This window comes from Aptenodytes patagonicus, chromosome 3 (assembly GCF_965638725.1).
Source record: "Aptenodytes patagonicus chromosome 3, bAptPat1.pri.cur, whole genome shotgun sequence".
Taxonomy (NCBI): domain Eukaryota; kingdom Metazoa; phylum Chordata; class Aves; order Sphenisciformes; family Spheniscidae; genus Aptenodytes; species Aptenodytes patagonicus.
Genome location: NC_134951.1, coordinates 130,379,737 through 130,406,979, shown reverse-complemented (window position 1 = coordinate 130,406,979; position 27,243 = coordinate 130,379,737). Strand labels below are relative to the sequence as shown.

Here is a 27,243-nt window from a genome sequence, read left to right as displayed (position 1 = left end):
TCCGAAGGTGTCCCTGTTGACCTGTGATCAGGCCAGTTTCCTTTCTGTGGAAGCTAAGGTGAGAATCTTGCCCTGATGGGGAAACAAGATGTGGATGGATGCTGGGAGCTCAGAAGAATTTCCATTCTCCAGCTTAAATATGGGTTTAAAATGATATTTTAAAAAAATATTAAATGTCTGTTGTGCTGCTGTTAGGAGGGAGCTGAATATTGCTCAGAATAAATGCAAAGTTCGGTTACATCTTAACTAGATTTTCCTCCTTTTAATAATGATAATTACTCTAAAGTGAATTTGTTGCTAAAGAGCTGGACTAATTACCCTGGTCTGAGTCATCAGCAGGAGAAAAGCAGTACAGACTGGGAGTGAAAGCATCCGGAGGTGGAAGTCCTGCAAAAAGGGTAATTGAATTTATTTCTGTGCTCATCCAGCCTTGGTTTCAGAGAGGGCTACCAGAAAGGAGGTGGTTTGTAATTTTGGTTTCTTTGGTGTACATATCTGATACGAGGGAAATGGAGCGAGACCATTCTCTTTATTGCAGTGGTTGTGCTCATACTTGTCTCTGGACCATGTGGTCTAGTAACCTAGAGATGGAAGTGTCTGTATCCCATTTTCAGTCCTCTAAGCCATTCAGTCCCATACAATTTATCTTAACTGTCAGAAAAACTGCAATGGGTTTGACTGTGCTTTAGCCAGGGAATAGTCTATTTACATAAGTAATGAGGCCATTTGGGGATTGCTGTTCAAAATACATTTTCTTCAATCATAACACCATAAAAACCTCTTGCCAATCTTTAGATAGTAAGAGTAATATGAAACTAACTACAGCTTAGAATGGTTCATGGAAGAATAGTAACTCTTGAAAAAATAATGTTTACTTTTGATAAATGTAACTATTAGGAAGTAATTCCAGATGTGTGGTTATGGCAGAATTTTAGTGATTATAGTCTTAGCCTATTTAGTGAATTACATTATTGCATTTAAAAGTAGACAAACATTTTTTTAAAATTAATTCGTTCTTCAGATGGTCTGAATAAAACTGTTTATTTTCTATTATCTGAGAAACAAACAGAGCAGAATCTGGTTTATTTATGAAAGTAAATACAAAAGGTCTGACCCCTGGGTATTGCCTTTGAAAATTGTCTGAGAAAATGCTCTTCTGGTAGCCGATTCTTTCTTCAAGCCATTTCTTCTTTTTGAAGATGATGCCAACCCCCCCCCGCACTCAAATTATGCAATATATTTTAAAGACTGCTTTGAAATGAAATGGTTTGATCCCTTTAGTCTTACGAGGTCTTCCAGTATTCTATCAACTGCAGAGGCAATAGAGTGTTATATTTTATCAACAAAGACAGAAGTCGTCAAATTTACAAAACCTTTCTTTGCCCATCGTGCTGGGTCTGTGCTGCGGATTTTGGGGACCGGAGCAGTTGCATGCTATCTATTAGTTCACTCATGTGCTTGCTTATTCCTGTAATTGCCTGCTAATATCTCCAAGGCCCAGGTGCACACAGTGCTGGCATGTAAGTTTAGGAGGATGTGGACTAGCTGAGAAATAACAATGCCTGTTTTATCTGTTTTTAAGTCCTATATAAAGGCCACTTAGAGTCTGTGTCTGAATTGTGAATGGTAATGAAGTTGGGACCTGCCATTTCTAAAATGTCTTGTTATCAGTAGGCTTGTGTCTATCGTATTCTGAGAATGGGTCGGCTTGGAGTCCTCTGTATTAAGACTGCTCAGGATGTTGACAGCTGAAATTCATGTTACGTTTGTCTCTCCACAGAAAACATTGTTCCTTTATTAGATTGGTATTTCAGCTTAAAGCCAGGCCAGGATGTTTAAATGACAAAGGTTGTTCCTGCTGGAGCACAGGCGTTCTTCTGTCCCCATGCTTTCTGCTTGTGCTACATATTCTATAGTGATTTCTTGCAAGGGTGTTAGGGGGTGCTTTGCGCATGAGTGCAGAGTGCTGCAGTAAGCTAATGGTACACAATACAACTGTCTCCTGCTTTGTGCTGACTACACAGTCAATAACAAATCTGTACTCACAAAGTACTTGTTGAAACCATCTGGCAGGAGAGGTCTGACCAAATAAAATTACGGTACTGAGCAGCAGTTAGTGCAAGTAACATGTCGTGCTTAAAATAAATATGTAAACGTGTGTGTGTTACACGTATGCCTATGTTCTATATACACATACAGTTTTTTTCAGCTTATGTCTTTCAAGTGCAGGCCTAATTTTATGGATGACAGATCTCGCTTGAGGTCATTAACAGTGAACTCAGCTACATTAAGAGCTCCAGAAAAATTCTCAGACATTTTTCCCCATTACTCTCTGGGCAGTTGCAGACAGTGTTGGTGTTTCCGTTTGTCAAATATAACTTAGAAACAAGATGTGCTGTTGTAGCTCAGCCCATCTGCAGGACCTCCATTTCTGTAGTAAGAAGCCTGGAGGTTTCTGCGGGGGCTTGTGTTTACCTTCCCTCCCTGTTCCCAGAGGCACCACGGGGTTGTGCTGGACCAGAGCTGCAGCAGGAGTCTTAAGAAAAAATGTTTTTCAGCACAGGCTTAAGGCGGTGGTTGCACATTATGTAGCTGGGTCTTTCTTTGGAAGAAGGCAGGGCAGCTTATTTCAGTTAGGATTGAATGGTGTTATCCTCACCTCACCACAGAAGTGCTTTGCTGCAAGGCACTTATTTTTATCACTGCAGTGTGTGTCTGCTACCCGTCTCTGCTGTCCCTCTGTCGTTGAGCCGCATCCCAGAAAAGGGAGCTTGATGTCAGCCAGTGAAAGAGGCACTGCTTTTATTTTCAGCATCTCTACAGAATCAGGACAAGGATGCAAGTTTTCTAGCCCTATAGGTGTAGGATAACAGGCCCATTTCATGCTCAATTTAGCTTTATCTGGGATAGATTTTGCTTGTGTGATGCTCAGGAAGGATAAGAGAAGTGATAAAGCACAAATTATAGTTGAATTTATTCTGGATCCAGTTATGTGTACATCTAAACACAAATGATACAGAAATAAATGAAATCTGATGGCTTGTAACATCTATACTGAATTAGCATGTCGCCGCATCCTGGTTTTAGGGTCACTGCTTTTATTTTTGTAGTTTGAGCTGCTGCTTTTCCAGTGGCATATCTCCTCCTCTTCATTGGGCACTGATGAATACAGAAAGCTGAAAAGATTGAAACTGATGCTGTAGAACAGTCTGATTCTACTCGTTTGTACCATGGCTACTCTGTGGATTTAATTGGAATTAACCCTGATTTCTGCCTGTGTACAGGAATCAATGGGAGGCTTTTGTCCAGGCTCGATACTAGATGAGGATCAGGTGGTAAATGCTGTGCAGAAATGTTTCGGGTGGGACTTAATCCTTTCCCCCGTTTTTGCTCCATCCTTTTTGTTTGTTTGTAGGGGCAGAATCTGTCCAGCCGAGGAAGGACCCATCCCCAGAGCTCCCTGCTGGAAAATGTCAGCCTAGGCATGCGCAGCAAAGGAGTATCATTTTAAAGACCTTTCCCAGAGCAAGTTTTTTTTAATATTCTTTCAGTCTGTTGGCAGCTTACCGTAACTAAAGCGATTTCTTCCCACCTTTTTTAAAGGTTGAATCGCTCACAAATGGGCTTTGGTAACAGCTTCTTATGTAAGAGCCTCGAGTGCGGCTCGTTTCCCATTTCTGTGCAAAACGAAGGGATTATTTTGCAAGTAAATATATGTGGAACCTTCTCATCTGTGGTGGGGAATAGGAGAAAATCAACCCGTCCTTTTTATTCTAGGACCGTCTGGAAAATCGATGCCTCTTAAGTGCGCGAGCAGTGGAAGTAAATACGTTGTTTTTTCCCCTGTGAGCTGGATTTGTGTCAACTGCAGGATATCCACGTTCTTTGGACCGAACGTGGGCCTGTTAAAGCCATCGTCTACCCTCCCGCAGGAGGGACGGGGATATGGCGGGACAGGGACGTCGGGAGGAGAAGGTGCTGTACCCTGCCCTGCTCCCCTGCGTCAGTAGGTGGCACCAGATGGCCGGGCCGGGCGGGGAGGGTGGCCGGGCCGGGCGGAGCTCGTCCCCTCGCCGCTAGCTGATAACGCGGGGGTGACAGGTGGGCTCTGCGCTGCCGGCTTACCCCCGCGAGGTCGGTTGCGGTAGGAGGCAACACCCGTTCACCTGCTGCGGCTGTTGGTCTCGCTGCGGTGAGCTGAGGGGCCGGAAACCGCCTAGCCGGGGTCTCAGCCTGGGCTGGGGTCGCTGGGCTCTCGGAGGGAAGCGCCGGGCCTGACTCCGCAGCTTGTACCGGGATAAAAGGTGCAGCGCTTGTGAGGGAGCTCCAGGCTGTGACCCCTTGTCTGTTTTGCTATTTTAAACAGCACAGGGATGGAGAGCTCGCAGGAGGGAGAGCAGAAAGAAACAAACAGATGGATCCACAAAATGAGAGATTTTTCTCAGATACTCTTCTAAGTCTTCCTGTAATATGACTATTTCTATTAAAACCTAGTCGCCCCCCCCCTCCCAAATATTTAACTGCTTTTTTTATAACTATTCTATTTTTATAAAGGTGAACTGTGTGTTTGCTCTTCAGGGTCAGCCCTTGGGTCTCTCCGAGCACTGACTTTAGAGGGATTGGGTTATGGAGGATGCAACAGAGCCGCTACTTCACCCCCAGTGATGGGGAGAGCTTTGGATCCGTGCTCCCAGGCCAACGGCTGTTCCTGCAGGGTTCACAGCCTCTAGTTTAGCAGCCATTTATAACCTCCCTGCTCTTCCCCTAGAGGAGGTGGTAGGCTCTTTTATATTTAGTGCTGATAAGTACATGCAAATTCCGATTAGGAAGCGGTATGAATATGCTAACAGTATCTGACTGCCTGAGAGAGGAGAACCTCATGTAAAGAGTTGCGTTGGTGGGCTACCATTTTGTTGCTAGGGAGAGTTCAAAGCAATGCATCAGTTAATTGTTTTTATCTGGATTAGTTCATAAATAAATCCCCAGGACCGGTCACAAAGTCGGCATTTGCATGTGAAGAAAGAAATGTTTCTTCAGATGTATGTTAAAAGGCTTCTGCTGGTCAAATGCTTATATGACTTTTTTAGCATTTGCATTTTTTCATCAGAATGTGTACCATTTTGTAAAGGTGTTGAGGTCTTTGCACTTCAGGTTTTTCTTAGCTGAGTTATCTGTGTCTCCATATGCTTTAGTCAACATTCACAGATTTATAAAGCTAACAGGCTGCTTTTGAAAATAACAATTGTGAAAGTATCTTACTGCACCGTTTCATACGTGTTCTACTTTGTGCGGAGTTGAACATGACAATTCTGGCTGTGTGTATGCAGCAAAGCTACTGGCTTGAAATCTTGCTTTTGTGAAGTATTTCATTTTTTAAGAAGACTTGGAGCATTCCATTGCTTTTTGAAGGACTGGTTGGTATCTAACCTGTTCTTGAGCTTGTGCCCAGGCTTCGAGTAAAAGTCATTGATTTTTGAAACCAGAAGTCTTGAGCTTGAGTTTTACAACTTACTTCCAATATTTGTATATTGCCTAAATTATTATTACGTATTTTCCTTTTACAGAGGTTTTTAAGAAGAATCTGATGGTGAGAATAGGTTAAGAAGACTCAGGATGACGACAACAGTAGCGACAGATTATGACAATATTGAAATCCAACAGCAGTACAGCGATGTCAACAACCGCTGGGATGTCGATGACTGGGACAATGAAAATAGTTCTGCTCGACTGTTTGAACGATCCCGCATCAAGGCCCTAGCTGGTAAGCACTGATCACATGAGCAAAACTCTGATGCTGTGTGTATGTGATAGTACGGGATACTGTCTGTCTTCAGTGCCTGCACCTTGTCTGTAAACTAGAGCTGAAATTTTCCTGAGGTTGAGTGCAGTTTGACCCAACAATTTTTGAGATTGTTTCGTCCATGGACATCAGTGGGACATGATGGTCTCATGTTGAGATGAGGATATGAGGATGTGCTCATATCTGACGTTTTGCAAACACTTGGCTGTTCAGATTTACTGTGAAGACTTCTTTGGTGTAAGCACAGGAGAGCAGAGATTTCATCCATGTATTTTTTTTCTTTTTTTAATTAGAAGGTTGCACTGACTGTTTCTCACTTCAGTCTCATCAGATATTAACCATTTTGGCAAATTATTCTGATTGGGTTTCTGTGATTGGCAATGATGTTGGTTTCCAGATTTGAAAAAAATCAGAAGGATAACAAAATTGTGCTTCGAAAGATCTTCATTTGGAAGTGTTCAAAACATCTCACATGTCCTGAAATGGAGGAATGTGGTAGATGGAGATAGTTGTCATTTAGTAAATAATGCTGAAACTATAATTTTTTCTGAAGAAGCAGAGCTTCTGAAATACATGCTGTCTTCTGCTGAATTACACTGTCATCAGCAGAGAAATGAAATTTGATTGGGTCTTTTTTTTGTTGTTGTTGTTTAAAACATTTGATTATTGCGTATTAAAGGCTGTACATTAACCAAATTTGTTTATGCAGCAAGGAGATTATGTCATGTCCTCTCAGCTCTGAGGCATTGCCCTGCAAAGCGATTTTTATGCGTTCTGTAAATGATTTCCTGACTTTTATGGTAGCATGCCCACATTCCTGACCTCTGAATAAAATGCCTCAGTAGCGTGGGACATACTGTAAGCATGGAAAACAGCTCAAAATGTGCTGAGCTTTCTGCTAGTGAAATTTTAGTTACAAGGACAGTTTTAAACCCAACACTCTAACATGTTGAAGCAGGTTTATTAAATTAACTGTACTGAGACAAAGTTATCATCTGTGTCATTTGTGATTCTGATGAGACTGACTCCGGAGCACAGCGTGCCCTTTTTCCTCTTGATGCTGGCCGTGGGAGTGCATTAGATGCAGAACTCCTTTACATGTCAGGCACAGGGCAGGATCAGGTTTGGAGCTGAGCAACAGGGAAATTAAAGTAGTTCACACAGGTGGGCAGAGAGAAGATCATATAACCCTTACTGAGGATAGTAATGGTATCGACTTAATGGAACTGCTCACAGAAAGGATGTGTGGCAAATTTTGCTGTCTTTATAAGACTTTTAATTACAGCAATTCTCATCACAGTGTGCATTTGAAATTACAGGTAAAATGCCTGACTAGGTGGGGTCAGAAGCAACCTGACTGATGCCTGTGGTGGTAGATGAGAAGAATCTTGACTTTTTTTTTTTTTTTTTTTTTTAAATATAGTTTGATCTTGTTTGAGGAAGAAACTGTATTTTACTCCTGCCACGTTGGTGGTTGTAGGTTGTTTTACATTCCTTGGATGGGAAGTGCTTTTAGTACAAAACTCACTAGCAGCATTTGGGTCCCACATCCAGCCTTTACTGCAGTTGGTTGTTCCACTCACTTTTATGGCAAGCAGAGCCTCCCACCTGAGTAATGAATAATAAACATGAAACTCTTACTTCAAGGAGAAGTAACGTAAGGAAAGCACTTGAATTATTTAGATAGCCTAAAACAAATACCAATGTCAAAGCAAATAATTTTGCTGAAGATTCTATTCAGAGGCATATTTAAACATTTTCCCGGAGTACGATGTATTTATTTTTTTCTTAAGCATTACTCATAGTTATTTTAATTTGATACATTTCATACCTGTAATTCTCTACTGTTAGTGTTGAGAATACTGTGTGCTGCCAAAACCTGGCTTAGCGTACTGCAGCAGTGCTTGAAAGCCTAATCATGATGCAGGGAGAGAGGAACGAAGAGAGGTTTGTATTGCAAATCAAAGATTATAGTAAAAGGCTGAGCGATGGTACTCCTGGCACCGTTCGACGTGTATTTTCGGATATGCTGTCTGGTGGGTAATCTTCCCTTGCATCTCCCCAGAAAGGCACTTCCAGGTTTTTAACAGCTGCAGCCTGGAGCTGGGATAGCAATAATCTCTGTCATTGTACTCTTTAAATTGAGACGGGCTCTTTCTGGAAAGGTGTATTCCAATTCAGCTGCTTGTCACAGGATCAGACACGATAATCACTGTGTGAAAGCCTGTGGCTGGTAGTGCACACAAAGCCACACTGGGTGATATCAGGAGGCTCTTCTGGGCTCTAAAACCCATAAATTTGACTGTCTATTGCACCATCACTTTCTCCTGGGTGAATTTTGCCACTCTCTGAAGCAGAAGTTGTGCACCACCTGCAGGGCCCAGATTTACTGAATAACACTCCAGTCTGACTTAGATGGGCACTGGCTCTTTGCGGGCACGAGCGTCTTCCCACGTCTTCAAGGCTGGCCACCTTCTGACAACACCATTTTTCTTTCCACAGGTCCTAGGTTAGTTGTATCTAAGGACTGTCTGTGGTTGTCCAGCTCTTTCAGTATGTCTGCCTTTCATTGGAGTGACGAGATAAATCAAAAGACTATCAATGTCTTGCGGTTTATGAAATGCACATGTATCATTACCTCCTTGTCCTAGTGCAGAAGGTTTCAAAATGAACAGACCAGGCACTGCTTCTTTATTCCCCATCTATAAGATGCAAGCTGTTGCGTTCAAAGGTAGAACAGCCGTGTAGGCATTTTACACTGCCTGACTAATGGTTGATATACTCAATGTGGATCTTTCTGTTGGTGCAAGCATCTTCTGTCCACATTCTTCAACAAGTGGTGAAATGCCTCTTCTGTGAAGCTTCCATCTTGTATTGATTCTAGTTTACTGTAATTCAAATGAAGCTTATTTCCTTTAAGGTAAGGAAAGGTAGAGAGTGAGTAGGCGAGAAGTGAGTTCTGTAGCTAGAGTCTGATACTCTGTTCTAGAAAGAACCGTAATGTCCCCATGTTCCATCAGGATGTTGAAATATTTAAAGAGCAAAGCAGGAGATGGTCAGAATAATCTGTGATCAGAACAGACAATGTATTGGAGAAAAGCTCAGTTAAAGCAGGTATGATATAATAACAGTAGAAAAGCACAATAGTCAGCACAGCACCTGATAACCGGTATTATTAAAGTGGTCTGTACACCGTGAAAACCAGAATGCGAAGGATTGTTTTAAAACAAATAAATAATCTGGGAACTCAGCTTTCAATCAGCATCCAGATTTGAAGGGATATGCAACTGGATTGGTTGCCATTCATGTTGAACTAACTCACTCTGCAACTGATATGAGAAGAAGGTAACTGATCTCTACTTCGTAAAGTAAGATATCCCACTGTAGGAAATCATCTTTCACCTGTCCTTGTTCTCTGTGGTTCTTTGGAAGGTCTTGCTGGAAGACCAGGTAATTCTACCTGGTCTGTAGAAGCCAGAAAGATATCAAGTTTGTGCAAAATTCTTCATTCACAAATCCTCAGGTGTTGGATTTTGTCTGTCAAGGACCATTAGCTAACAAGATTTGCTGTGCAGCGCCTTGGCACGTAGAGCTCTTAAAAAAGCCTTAAGAAACAGTTCAGTTGTTCAGCAGAATTTGTCACACTCAGTCTGGGACTGCGACATTCAGTTGTACCATGCTCGCTGTCTCAAATGCTGTTTTCAGGTAGTATGAGAATTGTCACCTCCAAAACTTTCCATTTCTTCAGTTAGCTAATTCAATATTAAAAAATGCTTGGCTAAAGTTACTCGCTTTTCTGCTCATTTGTATTTTGTCCTTTTGTCCTCTGTGTTCACCTGGGTGACCAGAAGGTCTGTGACTCAGCTGTCTGGCATATGAATTAAAAATAGTTTCAAAGTTTACGAAATAACAGGCATATCTTAGCTCAGGGCAGATGAAGCTATGCATTACGTCTTCAGCTCCACCTAAGCGACTGTGCGTAGGTCAGGACACTTGCTAGTGTTGCACGTCACTGTTCATGAACCTTACAGGGGAATACAGGTAAGGAGACTGCATTCGTCGTGCAGCTTTCCTTAGTTGTCCCTATTGCACAAAGAGAAACTAGGCTTGTAATTCACGCCAGTAACTTAAATTCTCCCAGAAGCAAATGGGGAAAATAATTGAAGTTGTTACTGAAGTTACACTATTGAAAAGTTTTTCTTTTTAATATAGCGGAATACCCGTTTCTTAAGGGTAAAAAAAAGAGAAGACTTGCAATGGGAAAGTGCTGGGTTAGCCCTTTTGGCCCTGATATTTGAGCCATTCCCCCCACAGCTCCAGTGCAAAAAGTCAGCAGAACAACCCCCCAAAAAAGCGAAAAGAAAAATCCTGCTTGTAGTACTCTTCAGGTATCGTGCACCTACTTGTCCCTGCTGCCTAGCATATCTCCTTTAGCAAAGCTTCTACTGCTTCACTCTGAGTATACGCTAAAGGTAGAAAAAATCTGCATGGCCAGAATGAAGTTTTTAGGTCTCAAGTCAATAAAAAAGGACAAAATACAATGATTTGGTTTATTCTTGGCTTTGAAAAAGCATACTGAGAATAATCTCTTGCAGTACATTTCATGAATATCCAGTACCTGAGCTATCTGGGACTTCAAAATCAGTGCACTAATTTTAATAACAGCAAGTGGTTAAGGAAAGAGAACTCGGCAGTATATTGATGCTTGTAAATCAAGTTTGAAGGGCATGTGAAGGATTCATTTGACACTAAACAGAAGTAAAAACCTCACAGCAGTGAAACTGCAGATGCATCTTCTCAGCACTGGCGTGGCAGTGCTGGTTATTAGTCCATGTTTTTGTGTAGCAGCCAAAGGCGTAATGCAGACTTACCCAGGTGAGCATGAAAGGGCTTACTTTGCTCAGATAAAAGCTGATTGAATTATTTCAACAAAAGCTTTTCCAAATATCGACCTCACCCAATGCTTTCCTTCTGAATTTTACTTCTGGAACAATTTCTCAGCTGTAGTTTCTAAGCTGCAGTACTTTACCAGAATCTGTAGGAGGCTGGTGTTAAAAACAGGAGTATCATTTTGCGTGTTCTGTGTCATGCAGGCATCAAGGGAGAGAGCACAGCAGCGGAGAAGCTGCTGTACTTACGCATGTCACCTGCAGTGCTGGCTGTGACTACTGGTGAACAGTGTGCTCTTATCCTAAAGCAAGAAAAAGCTTAGCCCATCTGTCACTGCTGATTTGTGTGTTCGCTTTTAAAGTTGCTGGTGGAGAACTGTTTCTGAAGCAAATAGCAAAAACCAGACAATAAATAATATTTTGTTCTTAGCATTTTTATTTTTAAAGATGATCAGTAGACTGACCCATAAAGAAGTGTCACTGTATGTCTACGGTACACAAAACTTTCAAGTAAATGTGCACAACTTGTACTCAATGACGTCCCATCAAAAATGTAATTTGGTATAGAGGTTGTTTGTATCTCATTGCTATAGTAACACAATTTTTGGTTATCAGTTATGCATGTTTGCTCTCTCTGTTTAGAATCAAACAAGTAGTGTGCAAACTACGTGGAGGTGTAAGTCAGATTCTTTGTAGTCTGATTAGATAGCAGATCCATGGTCTAATGTAGCTTCCCGAGTATAGAGCCAAGCTTCTGGAAGAAAAAAAAAAAGTACTGTTGAATGTAACTGGGGGGTTTTCTGGAATCATGCATGTGATTACTTAGCAACAGAGTGATGCGTGAAAGTGATTGCGTCCTGGTGAATAACTGTAATCTGGCACACATTGCTCAGGCAGGGCAAGCGGAGCTGGAAAAATAGGCTTTTTGCTTCTTTAGGGAGGGAGCAGGATAGGAGCAGTTGCTGGTAGCCCCTCTCTGGAAAGTCTGACAGCTGCAGTCATTTTACGTCTCTGGTAAAATTCTTTCAAGACTAAGCAATATTGAGTTGGACATGTACACGGGAGAGCCCAGCATCTTGCCAGCAAATGAGCCTGTATTGATCAATCTTTAGATCTTTGAATTCCTGTGCATTAAGATCCTGGACTGGAATGCAGGTACCATATCTGCTTCTCGTAGTTTCTTGTGGAGAACTCCAGACATACGCCAGTCCTTATTCACAAAGGGCTGACTCTATGCTTGGACAGCAATTCAGTAATTTAGCAAAATAAAGGTACAAGAGAATTCTGTCCTGTAGTTAAGAAGTGATGAAATATAAAAAGCCATCTGTACCTACAGGAAGAAGATGGAAAACTAACATACGTATGCTGACTCTGTGTGCATGTGTGCATATGCGTATCTGCTTGCAGGATATTACCAATGAAATGCCCATGAGGGTAATCCTGAAAGCAGGTAAAGCTGCTTTATCATACCTGGGTATTAGACACATTGGCACTGCACTAACTTTCATAGTGTGCTTCCTTACTTGCACAGATTTTAGGTGACAATTATACCTTAATGCCCAGACTGGCACAGCACAGCTCTCTCCTGTCTATTTTAGTTTTCATCGTCCATTCATCACCATGGCATTGAGAAAGCGTAAAAGCACCGGGGGACGTGCTTTTGGCTGCCCGCAACACCGAGACGAGTGAGATGCAGCGTTCTGCATCAGCTGAAGCAGGGACAGGCAAGCCCAGCAGGGAGAGGCAGGGTAGGATTTGTGAAGGGGAGTAAAACACTCCGGCTGCACCAGCTGCTCAAGGAAAGGAAAAATACTCACTGTGAGATACCCTCCATGTAGTTAGTGGGAGCTAAGCCAGGCACAATAGTAGAGCTGGGATAAAATCATGCTGAAGTTGATGATTTAGGAGAAGACCTACCAGCCAGGTTGTCAGCTGGTATAAATTGGCATTCTCCGTTGGCTTCTGTGAGACTACGCTGAGAATCTGGACCATGAGGCTTCTGTGAGACCATGCTGGAAACCACAGCTGGGAATCTGACCCATAGTGGCCCATCATGGGAAACCTGAAGACTGAAGAGACTATAACGTTCTTTGCTGTTGGAATCAATGTTTTGGGGATATTTAATACGGAGAAACCATAGGATAACTGTTAATGACCCTTCATTGAAATAATGAGATTGGTTTTAGGTATTTTGCTGAGTCGTCTTAATGGAAAGGATTTCTTGTTTATAGAAACTACGTGCCAATAATGGCAATTAACTTTTTTTTAAATTTATGACTTTTATCAGGGGTGAGGTTGGCTGTGGATGCATTTCAAAACCTAGTCATGAGCCTATAATTTAAAAGAAGCCTTTTCACAGAAAATGCGTATGCAGAAGAGAATGTTCTCGTCTCATGTCTTTAGCATCTAACTAGCAGTGTTTCTGTATTTATTTTATTTATTCAGCCAAATCTGCAATGTGCCTTGCATTTTTTTCCTTCTATTTGTTGCTTGGATACTGCATGAAAGCACTCCCTGAAGTATAAATAATGTCTAGCAGAGCATACTGCAAAGCGAAATTCAATACAGGATTAAAAACTGTTTACTAAATTTCTGTTAACCTTGGAGCTCTTCTAATGGGGAAAGATTAGTGATGAAATCACTCTCTCAGATCAGAGCCTTGATTCTTATCTTGAGGTAATATCCTGGAGAGATATAAACCCAAATTGCCTTGAGACGAATTGCCTTGATGGGGAAGAGGCAAAAAGAACAGGAACAGGGATGAGGACCAGACAAGTAGAGAGGATGATGAAAATCCACTTCCAAGTTCCACTTTTTTAGTTTCTAGCATTCTTCCTAGCAGTTTTGAACTCTTCTAGTGAGCAATGCAAACACTATTTTTTTGCCAACTGCTTTGTTATGTGCATGTGGTATGATGATTTTTTGAAGTTTTGCTTCCTTTAGATGTTATTAAGCCTTTAGGGCGGATGGGTGTCAAACGTTGACGGTATTTGTACATATTAGTATTCTATACATTATATAAAAATGAAATATGGTTTGCTCTGGAATAATAACTTCACGAGTTTGAGACCGTTAGTACTTGTCAATTGATCACTAAGCTTTTTTGCAGAGATAGGCAATTCCCAGATGGGGAAATTTAGTGGGTGAGATTCGATGAAAGAAGGTTTTCGAAAATAAACAGAGATGTCTTTTTTATGTTGGCTTTAATAATGAGGCTTTCAGCTCATGTTTCTGCATCTAGTATGTGTTTTTTTTTTAAAAAAAACAACTTCCAACAATTTTTTTCCAACATTTTCCTTCTCTGTCATTTTGAATGAACTACAGGATCAGCACAAGCCTGTACTACCTCGGCTTTTCTGGAACTTTGTTGCTTAGGTATAAAAGGATCCAAAATTCTGTAGAGAGCCCAATTAACTTCAGAGGTTTCTAATTTAGGGGCTCGAGCTCCTCCGGTTATGGCACTGGCAACACGGAGAGGTACTTTTTTATTCTTCTCTCTTAAACTGACCACATGCGAATGTGGCTGGTCACAGTTGGGACGTATTTGCGAACACTAATATAGTTTATATGCTTTCTGTTCTATCTTTGTGAAGCAAGGGAAATAGCAGAAATAAATACTCTGGCTTATGGAGATTTGTAAATATCAGTGTGTTCTGCTTGTTGTTTTCACCCAATTTCCATTTTGCTCAGGAGTAGCAGGAGATTGAATTTTCATGCCCGAGTGATTATGGTGTAGCAACAGTGCATCTTCTGTGTTCATGGTCAAACTGGAAAAAAAAAAACCAGTGCAGAAGGAAGAAAAGAAAAAAGGAGGGTGGGAATCTCTCTCCTACATACAAACATAGATGCAATTCAGATAGAGGAGGAAAGGAGGGAGGGAGAGGCAATGAAAATAATTACAGCTTCTAAAAAAGCACATTAAAACCCATAAAAAAGAATTTTCTGGATGAAAATCAAGAAGTGTTTTCATGCCAAAATGTCACAAAGTGAGTATGTTAAGTGCGTTCCTGTGCACCATGCTTATTTTAATAGGCTTTTTAAGGGTTATTCATCTAAGTCAGGGAGCAGCAAACCAAGTGCATTTTGTGGGCCGCAAACAAAACCTGTGAATGTAGTTGTTACAGTTTTTCAGGGATGGCTTCCCTGCTTTGATGAGTTCACGGAGTATGGGAAGCGGTACAGTTCAGAAGAACCCATTTGGACTGGAATGCAAACCAACACAAACCGTGATTTCTTCCAAACATGAGTGGCTCATGTAGCTCTTCTCTGCAGGCTCTCCTGGCAAGCGTTCCGCTATTGCAGTTACCAAGGGCATGCTGTTACAAAAGTCATGTCAACTTTCCTGTTAATCTGGGACTTGTGTAAACTGAAACCCGAAACCGGGTGGAACTGACCCAGTTTCAGTAATAAATTGATATTCTGGCCTGATTTGTGAAAAGATTCCCAAAGGTTTTGTGCTGCTTTGGTCTCGGACACCACAACCTGCAGGTTCATCTTGAGCCCAAAGCTGGTTTGTGCCTGGGACTCGGCGTGGAGCTGCTGGAAGGTCAAGCCTGGACATGGCAAAAGGAAAACACGTGAACAGACACTTCTGTAATAAAAATCCTTGTCTCTTGCTTTTTAATCTGCCCCTTTCCCTTACGTTTTTGATTGTGTTGGCTCTCCCAAGCCCACATGATTCACAGAGAATATACCTGGAATGGACTTGGAGTACCAAATGCCTTGGTGTTTGCCACTGACCTAAAATCCCCTTTAAACAGAAAAATTGAAATACTTTCTGAAAGAGAGATGTTACTTAAGAGAAGATCTCTTGTTTTGTTTGTATTTATTTCACCTTCTCCCGAGACATTTGCTAAGTATTGCAGGAAATGGCAGGTTTATGAGATGAATGGTTCTGTTCCCACTAATACCTGCAGAAGAGGTAATTAAGTTGGCACGCTACTTTCTGCTTAGTGTGTGGGCTGCTTCTCTCTGTTCCAGCATCTTAGATACATAAACTAGAGGGAAATCAGCTAACTCTTCAGGATCAATGTTATGCAAATTGTCAAATACGATAAAAATAACTATTTCCTATTACATTCTAGAACGATCCACAGCAAAAACCATCTTTCCTTACTCTGTTGCCTGTGTATAGGGAGAGATTCTGTTTTTACTGTGTGGACGGGGGGTATCAGCAGAGAAATCAAGAAAGGCAAACATGATTACGAGTTTCAGTTCTTAACTGTGGCGCTGAGGGGATGTGCAAGAACTTAACCCTCTTTCAGGTGAAGAGCAAATGTTATTGTGATTTCTGTGGCATTTTAGATTAATAAATCATCCTTTTTATCTTGTATTTTTTTCCTAGTTAGTCACCAGCTAGAGAATTTGCAAGAGCAAATAAGAGTAAAGAGGAAAGACAAGGGTGATGATTAACCAGATTCGTAATTATTGTAAGCTCTGGTGTGCATTCTGCTTCCCATTAGAAAGATAATTGTCTTTTGCGGAGTTGTAAAATCGCATCTTTCTTTCAGAACACAGTAGTACAAAGCATGCATTTGTTTTATGGTACGCAGGGAACATTTTCTGCATTGCTTTCTTGGTTTTTCACGTATGCATTAAGTGAATGTATTTTGAGGGTGGGCCTGTTTGGAACATTGTGTTCACCACATGTACTATCTTCATTGTTGACCCAGGAAAGTCAGCCAATATTGGTTGACTTTACTGGTGGAAGATAATGTAGATGGATGGATGGATGAGGTTGTCAGGGAATTTCTAGCTATTCCAATTCTAGCGAGGCTGTGTGAGTAATATTAGCACTGCACACTTACCATTTATTTTCTGCAAAAGTTATGGACTGGATCCTTGGCCGGGAACTTCTTAGAGGGTCTTTTGTCTATACTTTTTTTGAGATTATGCTAAGATTTTTCTTAAGGGATTTCTTTTGGCTGAGAAAAGTGGTAGTTTTTGTTCAATCTTAGAAACATTGATGATTAGGGATTTGGACGGTAATTTTGCTAGAACTAACATTAGTTTTTTCCTTTATGATAGGAGCCCATTCACTTCAGCAGCAATCTTCAGAACCATGTAAAGACAGATCCCGGGACAGATCCTTTTCTGTTCTGGGGTAAGCACTTGCCTCCAGATGTTACTTCTACATTCATAATGTTACTGTAATCAACCTCTTGTTCTCCTTGAGGCTTTGCAAAGCTCTAATCATGTCAACTAAGTCACACATTGCATTATGGTTAAGTGGATAATAATTTGTATTTTTATTTAATAACTCTTAACAAGTACACAAACAATGCAAGCCATCAGTACCAGTCAAGTAGTATGGGAGAGGTACAATTCAAAGAATGCAAGCAAAAATTATTTCACAGCTATGGGAGAAAACTGAGAACAAAATTTAGAGGGGGGAAAAAACCCAACAAAACCCTCCTCCCTGATATACTAAACTTAATATATGATTTGGCCCTTATTTTTCTCCAACAGTGTAATCAGTGATGAATTACACCATGGACAATTTCAAGCTGTGTTGATTGGATAAGTTACACTTGGACCAGTGCTAAAAGTTACCTTATCTCTGGCCTTTAAAGCATTAATTCACCTCCATAACATGTTATCTAATTAGTAATGTCAAGGGCTTAGTCAATTAAAGAGAAACAGAAAATGAGTAGAAACCAGGTATAAAAAAGGGCCTTGCATGTGAGAACCTTGTGATCGATTTGATGCATTGCTACATGGCGGCAGTAAACAGGCCTCGGGTTTACTAATTTGGAGTCAACAGCAAATGAATGTATTAGGATTGATGTGACTCAAATAAAAATGGGAACTGGCAGGATGCCCATTTTTAAGAAGTCTTGCTACATACGGTGTAGAGTTTCACAAATACAGATGGATCCCCATTTTGCTTTGCTCTTTCTACTGAATTACCACCAACCTGTGAAGTGGAGCCTTCAAAATGTACTCCAGGGGCCCAGCAAAGCAGCAGTAATGCTTTGGCAGATGAGTCAGCAGCACCTGGCGATCAGGGCCATCCCTGGGAGCTGATACAAACGTTAACAAAGTCTGTCACATCTGTTGCTTGGGGACCTGTTGTTCAGCCCAAATGCCAACCTGGATGGCAGATAAAATGAAGTCAGAACTTCACAGTGAGTGCTGCCGAGTTCTCCGCAACGTGTTAGGGTCTTGTGTCTCTGTTTTTCAAACCTTGAACAAAATAAGCTCAGTTCAAACACAAATTCTTCCCTTTAGCTTTCCCTCTACTCACTGTGTAGCCTGCACTGCTCCGTACCTGCTGCAATTCCTTCTCTTTTTAAGGCAGCATTTAGTGCTACTGGGCAGGCCAGAACTTGGGGGGGACAGAGAGGGCACACGGACAAAAAACCCCAAGCCCCAACTTTCGTTCAGTATTTCTTGGGAATCTTCAGCTTACCAGATTCAGTTGTCCCACAGGGGACAATCTGGAGTGTAAATTCATGTATGTGGTGTTAATGTTTTATGATGGGGTGGGGAAAGCCAGTCTGTGTTTTATATGGGTCAAAGCCAAATGATTATTTTGAGGTTTTAATGTTTTGCTTTTGTAATATTTTACTTTTTAATATTCTTAATAATGGCCACGTGCATTAGTGTGTCGCCTGCCAAAGGTGTTGGGAAAGCTTTCAGCTGGGGAGAAGTTCCTGGCTCCCGATTTCTGGCCTTCATGGTGTTAAAAATGCTCCAGCTCTCCTGTCAGTCACTTGGACTTTAGTTTTACCTTCTCACATAGCAACACCTGTTTGCTCAAGGTGGGACAGTAATGAGCTGATATGCCTGCAGGTAGGGCCTGGCTGCGTGCCTGCTCTTGAGGGGAAGGGTTTCGTTTAATTATAACATAGGTCAGGCATCGCAGGCAAAAGTTGCTGTTGGTAGAAAGCTGCAGGAAAAAATTTTGTGATGGAAATAAGCCTGTACTTGTGTGCTGGGTAAAACGTACTCCTTGAGCTTTGGGGGAGTTTGCATTTGTATGTTAACGGCTCAGTTCACTGAGCTCTGTTCGTGTAAATTCTGGAGCCTTTTGTATTTTTGTGTTGCCCTTCTTCCCTCCCACCCCAGCCTGGAAATCCCATGGCCACAACTGCAGCGTGTGGGTCCCTGCGTGCTGGAGGGACAGCTGACTGTACAAAGATTATCAGGGGAAGGTTTAGCAGGAACAGGGGACCGCCGTGCCACATCAGCGCATTGTTGTCTGGAGAGCAGCATCCTGCCTGCCGCAGTGACAAGTGCAGGTGCTTCCTCAGATCACCCTTTCGCCTTGCAAACACGCTTCTAGGGCACAAACCTGCAGTACCTTGGTCCCCGGTATGGTGGTGGTTAGCTGCCCCTGCGGACAACTGCTTTCTTCCCCGACACTGTAAAATCTGGCTTGGGCAGCTGAATAGTCTTTAGTGGCCAAGTGTAGGTAGTGCTGAAAAGATTGAAGGACAACTTTCAAAAATGTTTTAGGCTCTGCTTGAGGTCTGCTGTACTACCAAAAGTCTTGTGTAAATACAGCTATAGTGATATAAAGGGGTTCACTGAAATGTGCTAGTAAAAGCCCTTCTGTATCAATATAATAAGTAACTCTGGACTAGGGCTATGTTGTTTTAAGAAAAACAGTATAGTTAAAAGTCATAAATATTTTAAGTGTATTTATGACCTTGGGAGCAATGTGCCAGGCATTTTCAACAGTCCCATGTGTTTTTGGAAATCCCAGCTTCAGTTGAGAAGTGTTGACTTCCATCACTTCTCCCTAAATTAGCAGTGTTCATGGTTGGACTTACTTCACGTTTGTTTCCCGGTGTGTTGGTAATGGCTGGTTGAATTTCCACCTTAGCCTAGCAGGAGCTAGGGCTGCAGCAAGTCAGTGGGAGTGGGCTGAGCTTCTCCCACAGAAATTGTCCTCACATAAATTACTATATGACTAAAAACTTGTGAAACAACAGCATCAAAACAAAGGCAACATTCTGAAACGTTTAATGAGGGGACGGAGTGGGAGAAGAGAACATGGATTCCATTGGAAAGGAATTTGGAAATGCAAGAAAAGAAAAAAAAAAAAGAAAACATTTCTGTGAACTTTATCAGCAGTTTTAAAAATGAACAGGCAAATGCTACATACCAAGAATATGAATGTGGAATTGACCTTTTAATTTCACTTATTCGTAAGTGAGGGCTAGGAGCTCGTGCCCCTGAGGGAAAACTGACATCCTCTGTCTAATACCATCTGCAGGAACTGACTTCCAGTACCTAGCACTGCTGCTGTTGTTGTGCACGTTTCTATTACAGCGGGGTATTAAGGTGCCAATCAGAGGCAAGGCATCCTTATTTACATTACAGCCTTCCTCCTCCAGTGCATAGCCCAGACAACCATTAATCTTGCAGTAATACGTAGCACGCTGATAAATGGGCAAGGAGCCACATACATAGGAGATGTCAAAATCCTCAATATCTGCAAGTAACATAAAACGAAGCGACAGGAATTGGCTGTTTAAAGAACCCTTTCACAAAGCTTTCGTTTGTTCCCAGTGTGCTGGAGCATACATCTTGTGTCCCCTCCTTGCCTGTTGCTAAATACTGAATGAGTGCTTCTCTGTGTGTGTGTGTGTGTGTTACTTTTTCAAGTGAACGGTCTTGCAGATAAATAAAGAAAAGTGCCCTCCTTTTCATGTGATAGTAATCTGAGACTTTTCCGTTACATGAGGCTCTTAACAAAAGATTGTAATTCCACCAGCTTTGCTCAGGAAGATACCACCATCTGCTGTGGCTGCGGCGGTGTGTTGGGAGCGGAGGGCTGGGGACTCCGCTGGCACCTTGCCTCCCAGGGCTCAGGGCAGCGCGGGCTGCACCCAGCGGAAGAACTTGCTGCAGCGTTGCATGAACCGTCCCGCTCTTCCCCTGCTCCGCCGCCCCTTCGCCCTTGGTACAGCCTTCGCTTCCTCCACGGTGCTGTATGGTAATCAAGTGACATCAGCCCGCACCCGGGCGGCTGCTGATTATATTACAAACCAGCAGAAAGGTCTGAGGTGTGCGCGGCTCCTGGAAGTGCTGGCAAGGACGGCAGCGCGTGGCTCCATGCTGCTTTTACTTTGGGCTGAATCGCAGGCTTGCTTTTATTTGATTTAGTTTTGCCAGAGCCAGGAAAGCATTTGAAACCAGATTCGAGCACTTGAGAGTTGCCTGTAGTGGAGCGGGGAAAAAAAAAAACCCACCAGAAAAACCCTCATGATGCTTTAAGTTTGAATCTGTTACAGACAACTTACCGCCAACCCACACTGCTGGATTTTGAACCGAAGCTGTTATTTACTTAGGGCTCAGTGAGAGCATTTTCTGTAGGGACTGAAGCCAAACTACTGAGGAAAGCTGGGATTTACTTGGATGTATGGTAGAGAAACCTGCGGTTCCTTTATGCTGCAGTTCATCGTATTCCTGTGTTACCTGTAAATGGAATTACAAAAACCAACCAGTATGCCTGGGCCGTTGTCCCCAGGATATGCAGCTCAGGTGCCATATAACTATAATCAGTTAGAAGGAAGATTCAAGCAGTTACAAGGTAAGCCTGTGCTGGTTTTTTTTTGTAGGTGTTGCTATGATATGATCCCCGTAAACATGTTAGTCTGGGCTTGTTCTCATTGCATCAAGGTGTTAATGAGAGAGGCCAAAAGTGGTGCTATTGGAAAAAGCTTTGTGTTCTTTTAAGAGATACTGTGTGGCTTTTATCTCTCCGAAGGTGTCCTCAGTCTTCCACAGTGTTAAGATGCGTGTCCAACCTCTGAGCCACTCAGCATTACAGACGAGGACTAACCCAGACCAAGTTGCTTAGAACAGTAAGGGGAAGAGTGAGGAAGTGGTCTTTCTATTTATTTTATCCATAAATAAAATGCAGTTGTAACGCTGGAAATTAATCATAAAATCCTAGCTTGCTTTGGGTGCAGTTTGCAGTGCGAGAGCCCTTTCTAACTCCCTGCGTACCTCCTGTAAAGGCGGGTGGCTTAACTTCTTCAAATGAAGAACAATTGCATAATTTCCAAACAAATTAGTTTGCTCATGTCGTAGAAGATCTCCGAGAAAGCATTCATGTTACTTTAACATTCCCAATTTTCTTCATTTTGTAATATACTTTTAGACAGGGAGAATGTCCTTTAATGTCTTCCCGTTAAATTCTCTATCTGTGTAAGAAAACAGATGTTTCTTTTGGGGAACGGTCATGTGCTCTCTAAAGGGTAGGCCTCTGACCTGTGCTGGAAACCCAGATTATTAGGAGTGCAGTGGAGGAGGACTGTGCCCAGCATCTCTCTGCCTCAGACAGGGTAAAACAAGCTCTGCTGTTTCTCTAAGGCATGTCCCAGGGATGAATGAACTCTAGCATTGCAGTTTCAAAATAAAAAAGACTTCTTAACCAAAACCAAACCTCCTCCTCCTCTACATCCATGTGACTCTGTAAATAATCCCAGAGCAGCCCAAGTACAGTGAAGTTCAGCCCTTCTGTGCATGTTTCTTATTTTAACTCTGGTCTGTGCCACAAGTGTGGTCCTGTGGTTCCTGTCAGAGAGGAAGAGCCTGGTTAGTGCAAAGAATGTTCCTATTAGTTGGCTTAAGGGGGGGGGGGGGGGGGAATCTTTCATTCATAGTACTTTGTTTATCTTGTAAACTGGCTCACAGTAATGGCTGCGTGCTGGATGTAATAAGATAAAATGACAGCATCTTAAACACTGGCAACATAGACATTCCTCAGGCAAGGCATGGAAAATCCAGGCTCCAAACTTGCACACGAGGGAATAACGTTAGAGGCTTTATCTTGGACATCTGTCAGATCTTAGGCTGCGGTACTTGCTTTAAAAAGAACGAGGTAAGTTTGTGGCATGGGAAGAAAAATGCTGGCTCATGCCTCTTTCTTTGCTGGTTAAGTTAGCAGTCTAAAGCAGGCAGATTTTATCATTTTCAGGGTCACTGCTTCAGGAATCCATTATCTGTGTGTTTACATCACACTGAAAGAGGAAAGCAGACCGCAGTGTTGAAAGCACAGAAAGTGAGTTTTCCCTTCAGTGGAATGCACTGTGTTGACTTAAAAAAACATTTTAAAAAAATCGCAGTGCTCTCCCTAAATGTACTGCAATTTCCTCTAACAAAAGAGATAAAATTCTCCTGCAATTGTAAGGCAGGACTTTGCAGTAGGCCATCCCATAGCTGTTTACTTACATTGCAGAGGAGGTAGAGAAGCTTGAAAAATAGTGCTGCCAATGATCTTGTTCAGGGTGGATCTTAGGTACAGGAAATGTTTTAAACTATGCACTAGATACTACACGAAATGCTGAATAACCATACAAAATATTGTGTGCTGTAAAGGGAGTGGCTTAACTCTGCTGACACAGAAGGTGTCTTTCCTTGGATTAATGGCTCTTTGTTTGAAGAATACCTAAAAAGCCATTAATTCGTAGTTGTAAAATTTTGAGGTGATTCTTGTCCTCTTGCTAGAAGGCTCTGGTGAAAACATTGGGTGTTCTGTGGCACTGGGCGTTGCTCAGTGCATCCAGACTCAGACCCAGCAAGGATGAGCTGAATATACGTAATATTTTTAAATTACAAATTTATCACCAGTTTTACCTTTTTCACTGTGGAGGTGTACAAACAAGTAAGAGCAGATACATTGTAAACCTTCTTCAGTCTCCGGTACAAAGTACCTTTTGAAGGTTTCCTGCCTTCTTATTTTTGTGTTTTCCTCCTTTATAAGTGTGTTTCACCCCTCTTGCCTCCAGTAGGACAGCTCTCTAGAGCAGCATCAGTATTGGCACTGTACAGGGTTACCATAGCCTCTACTCATGTTCTTCTCACGCTGAATTTGCCCCTCATTTTTTCACAGTTCCTAGAATTTTCATGTGAATCCACAGCTTTGCACTAGATTATAGCAAGGGACTGTTCAGATCTAGTGAAGGTTGGGAGTTTTCCTCAAAAAAAGCACTCGGGAGCATATTGTTTTGACTAAAATAACACAGAGCAAGTGCTCAGGCCCTATACAAAGCAGAAGCGTGAATCAGCAGTGAGTAGAGGACAACTCTCTCTGATCTCCTCTTTCCTAAGATAGACAATATGTTAGATTTGGCACTGGCAGCTTCACATGAGAAGAAAAGAGGAGCCAACCTAATTCTGCCCCAAAATGCTAGGGACAAAGCAAGTTCAGATCGTAAGTGATCACCTAGGCACTCCTACATTCCATTTCTTTTAAATACCTTGAAGTGATGATTGTAAGGAAACTCTGTTGTTCAACTTGGTGATGATGGTGGAGCATTTAAAGCAGATTTTCCAGCCCTGTCCCACTGGGGTGTGAAGCCAGTGCAAGTTGTGGGACTACACTGAAGGGACCAGACTGGCTCCTTCTGCACCTGGTAAGGGTCACCTTGCAGGAGATCCCAGCTCCCATTTGCCTTGATGGGCTGGAGTGAAGCAGGATGCGGCAGAAGACACTGCTACGAGTGAGTCAGGGCTGTCTTTGTGTCAAAAGAAACCCTGAAGTCTTGTTGTGCATGATAATTGAGAAGTCTAGCATACTCAGTCCTTGTGCTCGTCAGAATGTCAGCACAGGTGTGGGGAGAAAAATGCTTTAGCAAGTTCTGTTTCCTTTATGAAGTTTCAGTAAGTTCTTATTATGGTTAGTTCGCCCAGTCCTGGAATGATAAGTGAGAGATAGTATCAGTGGTTGCTATCATCTTAAACCTAGGTGTGGAGTTTTGGTTCTCATGGCCACTTGTTCAGTAGAAAGGGATCGCATTTCAGGGCTGGAGTAGCTCTCTGCAAGTAAAGACAGGACCCCAAAACTTGTTTGTGGAAAACGTGTTGCCATGTAGCTTGTGCAGGGTACGTCAGTGGAGAAAATTTGTCCTGCTCAGTTGAGGAATTAAATGAAAAGCAAACCAGATATGTTTTAATTACAAACCAAGGCTGCCACCTGTGCTACATTAGCATGGCAGGATCCTGTGGATTGGCCTGGCGGGCTGTAGGGGTTGGCAGGAAAAGGTTAATGCAAGTCAGGAATTTGGAAGGAGATCCCTGCGGCAGTATCACCTTCCACAGCAGAGGCAGTGAGCGTCAGTGCCACAGGGAAGCTGCCACCAGCCCAGAGAAGCAGCTATCATCACTGCTCAGGGGCTCCTTCCCACCTGGTTAACAGGACAGCGTGGTATTTATTAACGTTTCTGGCATTTAGTAGCCTGGTGACTTTATCAGCTCCTGCAGTGTAATTGGAAAGTTGGGTCTCAGCTCTAAGACTGTGCCCTAGGTGTGAAATTTCCAGTGGTAATTACAAATGTAAAATCCTGGGGGATGGGGGTGAGCTAGATTTGTGCTCCTGATAAATCACCAGAAGAAAGCCAGCTTTCAAAGGAGCTCTGTGATGTACCCTGCTGTGTGGTATGTTTCGATTTTGTTTATTTTTTTAATGTTGTATTTCAGATTGGAAACTGTTTGTTTTTCCTGGGAGCCTGATGTGTTTTGGTGACCAGGCTGCCTGGGTGGAAGTGCCTTTATTTTATTACTACTTTTCAGCCATGTTAGAAATGGCATGGTTTGAAAAACTCGACACCTAATGTAGTGACCATTGGAATAAGCCTGTTGGAAAGGTGAGCTGTCTTTCCCGTCAGAGTTGTTTAAGCCAGCTTTAGATCAATTCAAAACTCTGTTTCGTGGGGATGAAAGACTGACTCTGGCTACACAGCGTTACCTGCACCAGAAAACAAAATGCAATTGTACGAGTATCTTGGGTGTCTGGGGCAAAAACCTTCCTCTGATAGCAGTGCCCTTCAGCAGGGGAGCTCCTTTGCAGATCAAAGGATTACACAGCCATGACCCAAGTAGGTTTAGTCTGGGTTCCAGTTTGGCATAAAAAGAGAGACATGCAGTTTCTATTTTTAAGTGGTCAATGATAATCGGCTTCGATAATACAGGGATCCGTATGCATAGATTGGTTCCCATCCAGGCTGCAGAACAGCAGGAAAACTTTTCTGTTTTTCTATTCTGAAGCAGGGCTTCCCCACAGCTTTTCCTGCAAGAAAATCTTATCCCCAAATCCCTGCCTATACCCAAGGATAAACAGGGAGCTCACACTGCAAACTGATAAGTCTGCAGGAGTTGCTGAAGTACTGTCCTGCGCTAGGGCAGTGAGATCTTCTGCTACACCCAGGATCCTCTGAAGTTATGTGGGTGCCCTTTGAAAAGACAGTTTCAACAGCTGTCTTCCTTGTTGCAAGATTTACCTTTTAAAGGATTTCAGGCTCTTGCGAGCAGTGACCTGTATAGCTACAGGCAGTGATTAGTGAACTGAAGGACATCCTACTTTGTCTACCAAATTGGTCACAGGCATTTCTTGTCATGGTAATTTCTGTTAAAAGTGAAACGCGGGAAGGCTGAATTTCATTCCAGATGAAATGTGTCTGGTTTACATGGATTTTTTTTTTTCCACCCTCTCAGATCCACTGAAGTTGCAAATATATTCATATTCCTGTGGCAAATTTTGCTTGATTTTCTGCTGTCTGAAACTGTTCCAAAGCCTGCATGTGTCACAGCATACTTCAGTCTTCTGTTTTTGGTGAACAATGAGCACAAGCTAAATGGTTGGAAGGCCTGTCAGATTTGCAAAGAGTTTTTAAGTGATCTCAGACAAAGTGTTTTGAATGTGTATTTCTGTGATAGCTGGGCCCTTACTCTTTCCAAAGTAAAGATTCCTGCAAACATGTCTGAATCCTAGACTCAGTTTTAGGGCATTTTAGCCATCTGAAACAAAGATGGTAGCCGAATATTGGTGAAAGTCTTCTCTGTCTAGAAATATTTCAAACGTGCAGGTTATAAAAGCTATCTTGCCAACTAATTGAGTGTATAATTTAGGGATTTAACTTGGAGGAAATGACTGTGTAAGTGTTGTAACTAACATGTCCAGGTTCTCCATTAAAATGGACATTTGTAGCACATCACTTGCTAGGACTTGTATTTGTCTACTCATAAAACCAACTGGTGGAGTTTAAACTCTTTGCACATCCCTTTGTAGCACAGAGCTGATGCAGAGAATCACAGTGAGACAAGGCTGCTCAGAGCTGCCTTATCATTTCTGCCCTTTCCAGAAGTAAAAGCCTACAATTACATTGTAGAAATTGTGGAATGACACACAGAGGCCATTATTTATTCCTAGTCCTAAATATTGCAGCAGGGGAAGGGGAATCTGTGTTTCATGTCTTTCCTTCGGACGGGGACTGATGAGGTGAGTACAGTCGGAAGCGAAAGCCATGTTTCAGTGACCACACATGTTGTCTGTTAATTTTATTACACATAAACTATCTAACTTTGCCTCCACACTTTTTAAATTTTTGCCTGGATGATATATAGCAAACCCATGGAAGAAGGTTTTGCAGAAGGTTCTGGAATAGTTTTGCCTAAGAAGGATAAACTTCAAAAACACCCAGGAACTTAAAAAAACATTCAAACCTTTCATTCCCATTCTCTCCCAATCCTGATATTAAACACACACACACACACACCCCAAATAGGAGATTTTGAGGAAAACTTAACAGAAAGTTCTTG

The 27,243-nt window shown here is 42.2% G+C and overlaps 1 protein-coding gene across 5 annotated transcripts in view; it reads left to right on the top strand.

The window, feature by feature from the left end:
• Positions 1-27,243, top strand: part of SPTBN1 (spectrin beta, non-erythrocytic 1) — a 136,427-nt gene that overhangs the window by 36,880 nt on the left and 72,304 nt on the right. For 4 of the 5 annotated variants that reach the window (XM_076335209.1, XM_076335205.1, XM_076335206.1 and 1 more), the window contains exon 2: positions 5,565-5,761. In XM_076335209.1, coding sequence (XP_076191324.1) covers positions 5,614-5,761 — 148 coding nt within the window. In that variant the 5' untranslated portion in view covers positions 5,565-5,613. Of the gene's footprint in view, positions 1-5,564; positions 5,762-20,689; positions 21,233-27,243 lie in introns of those variants that run through there. The other variant, XM_076335210.1, reaches the window with a different exon arrangement.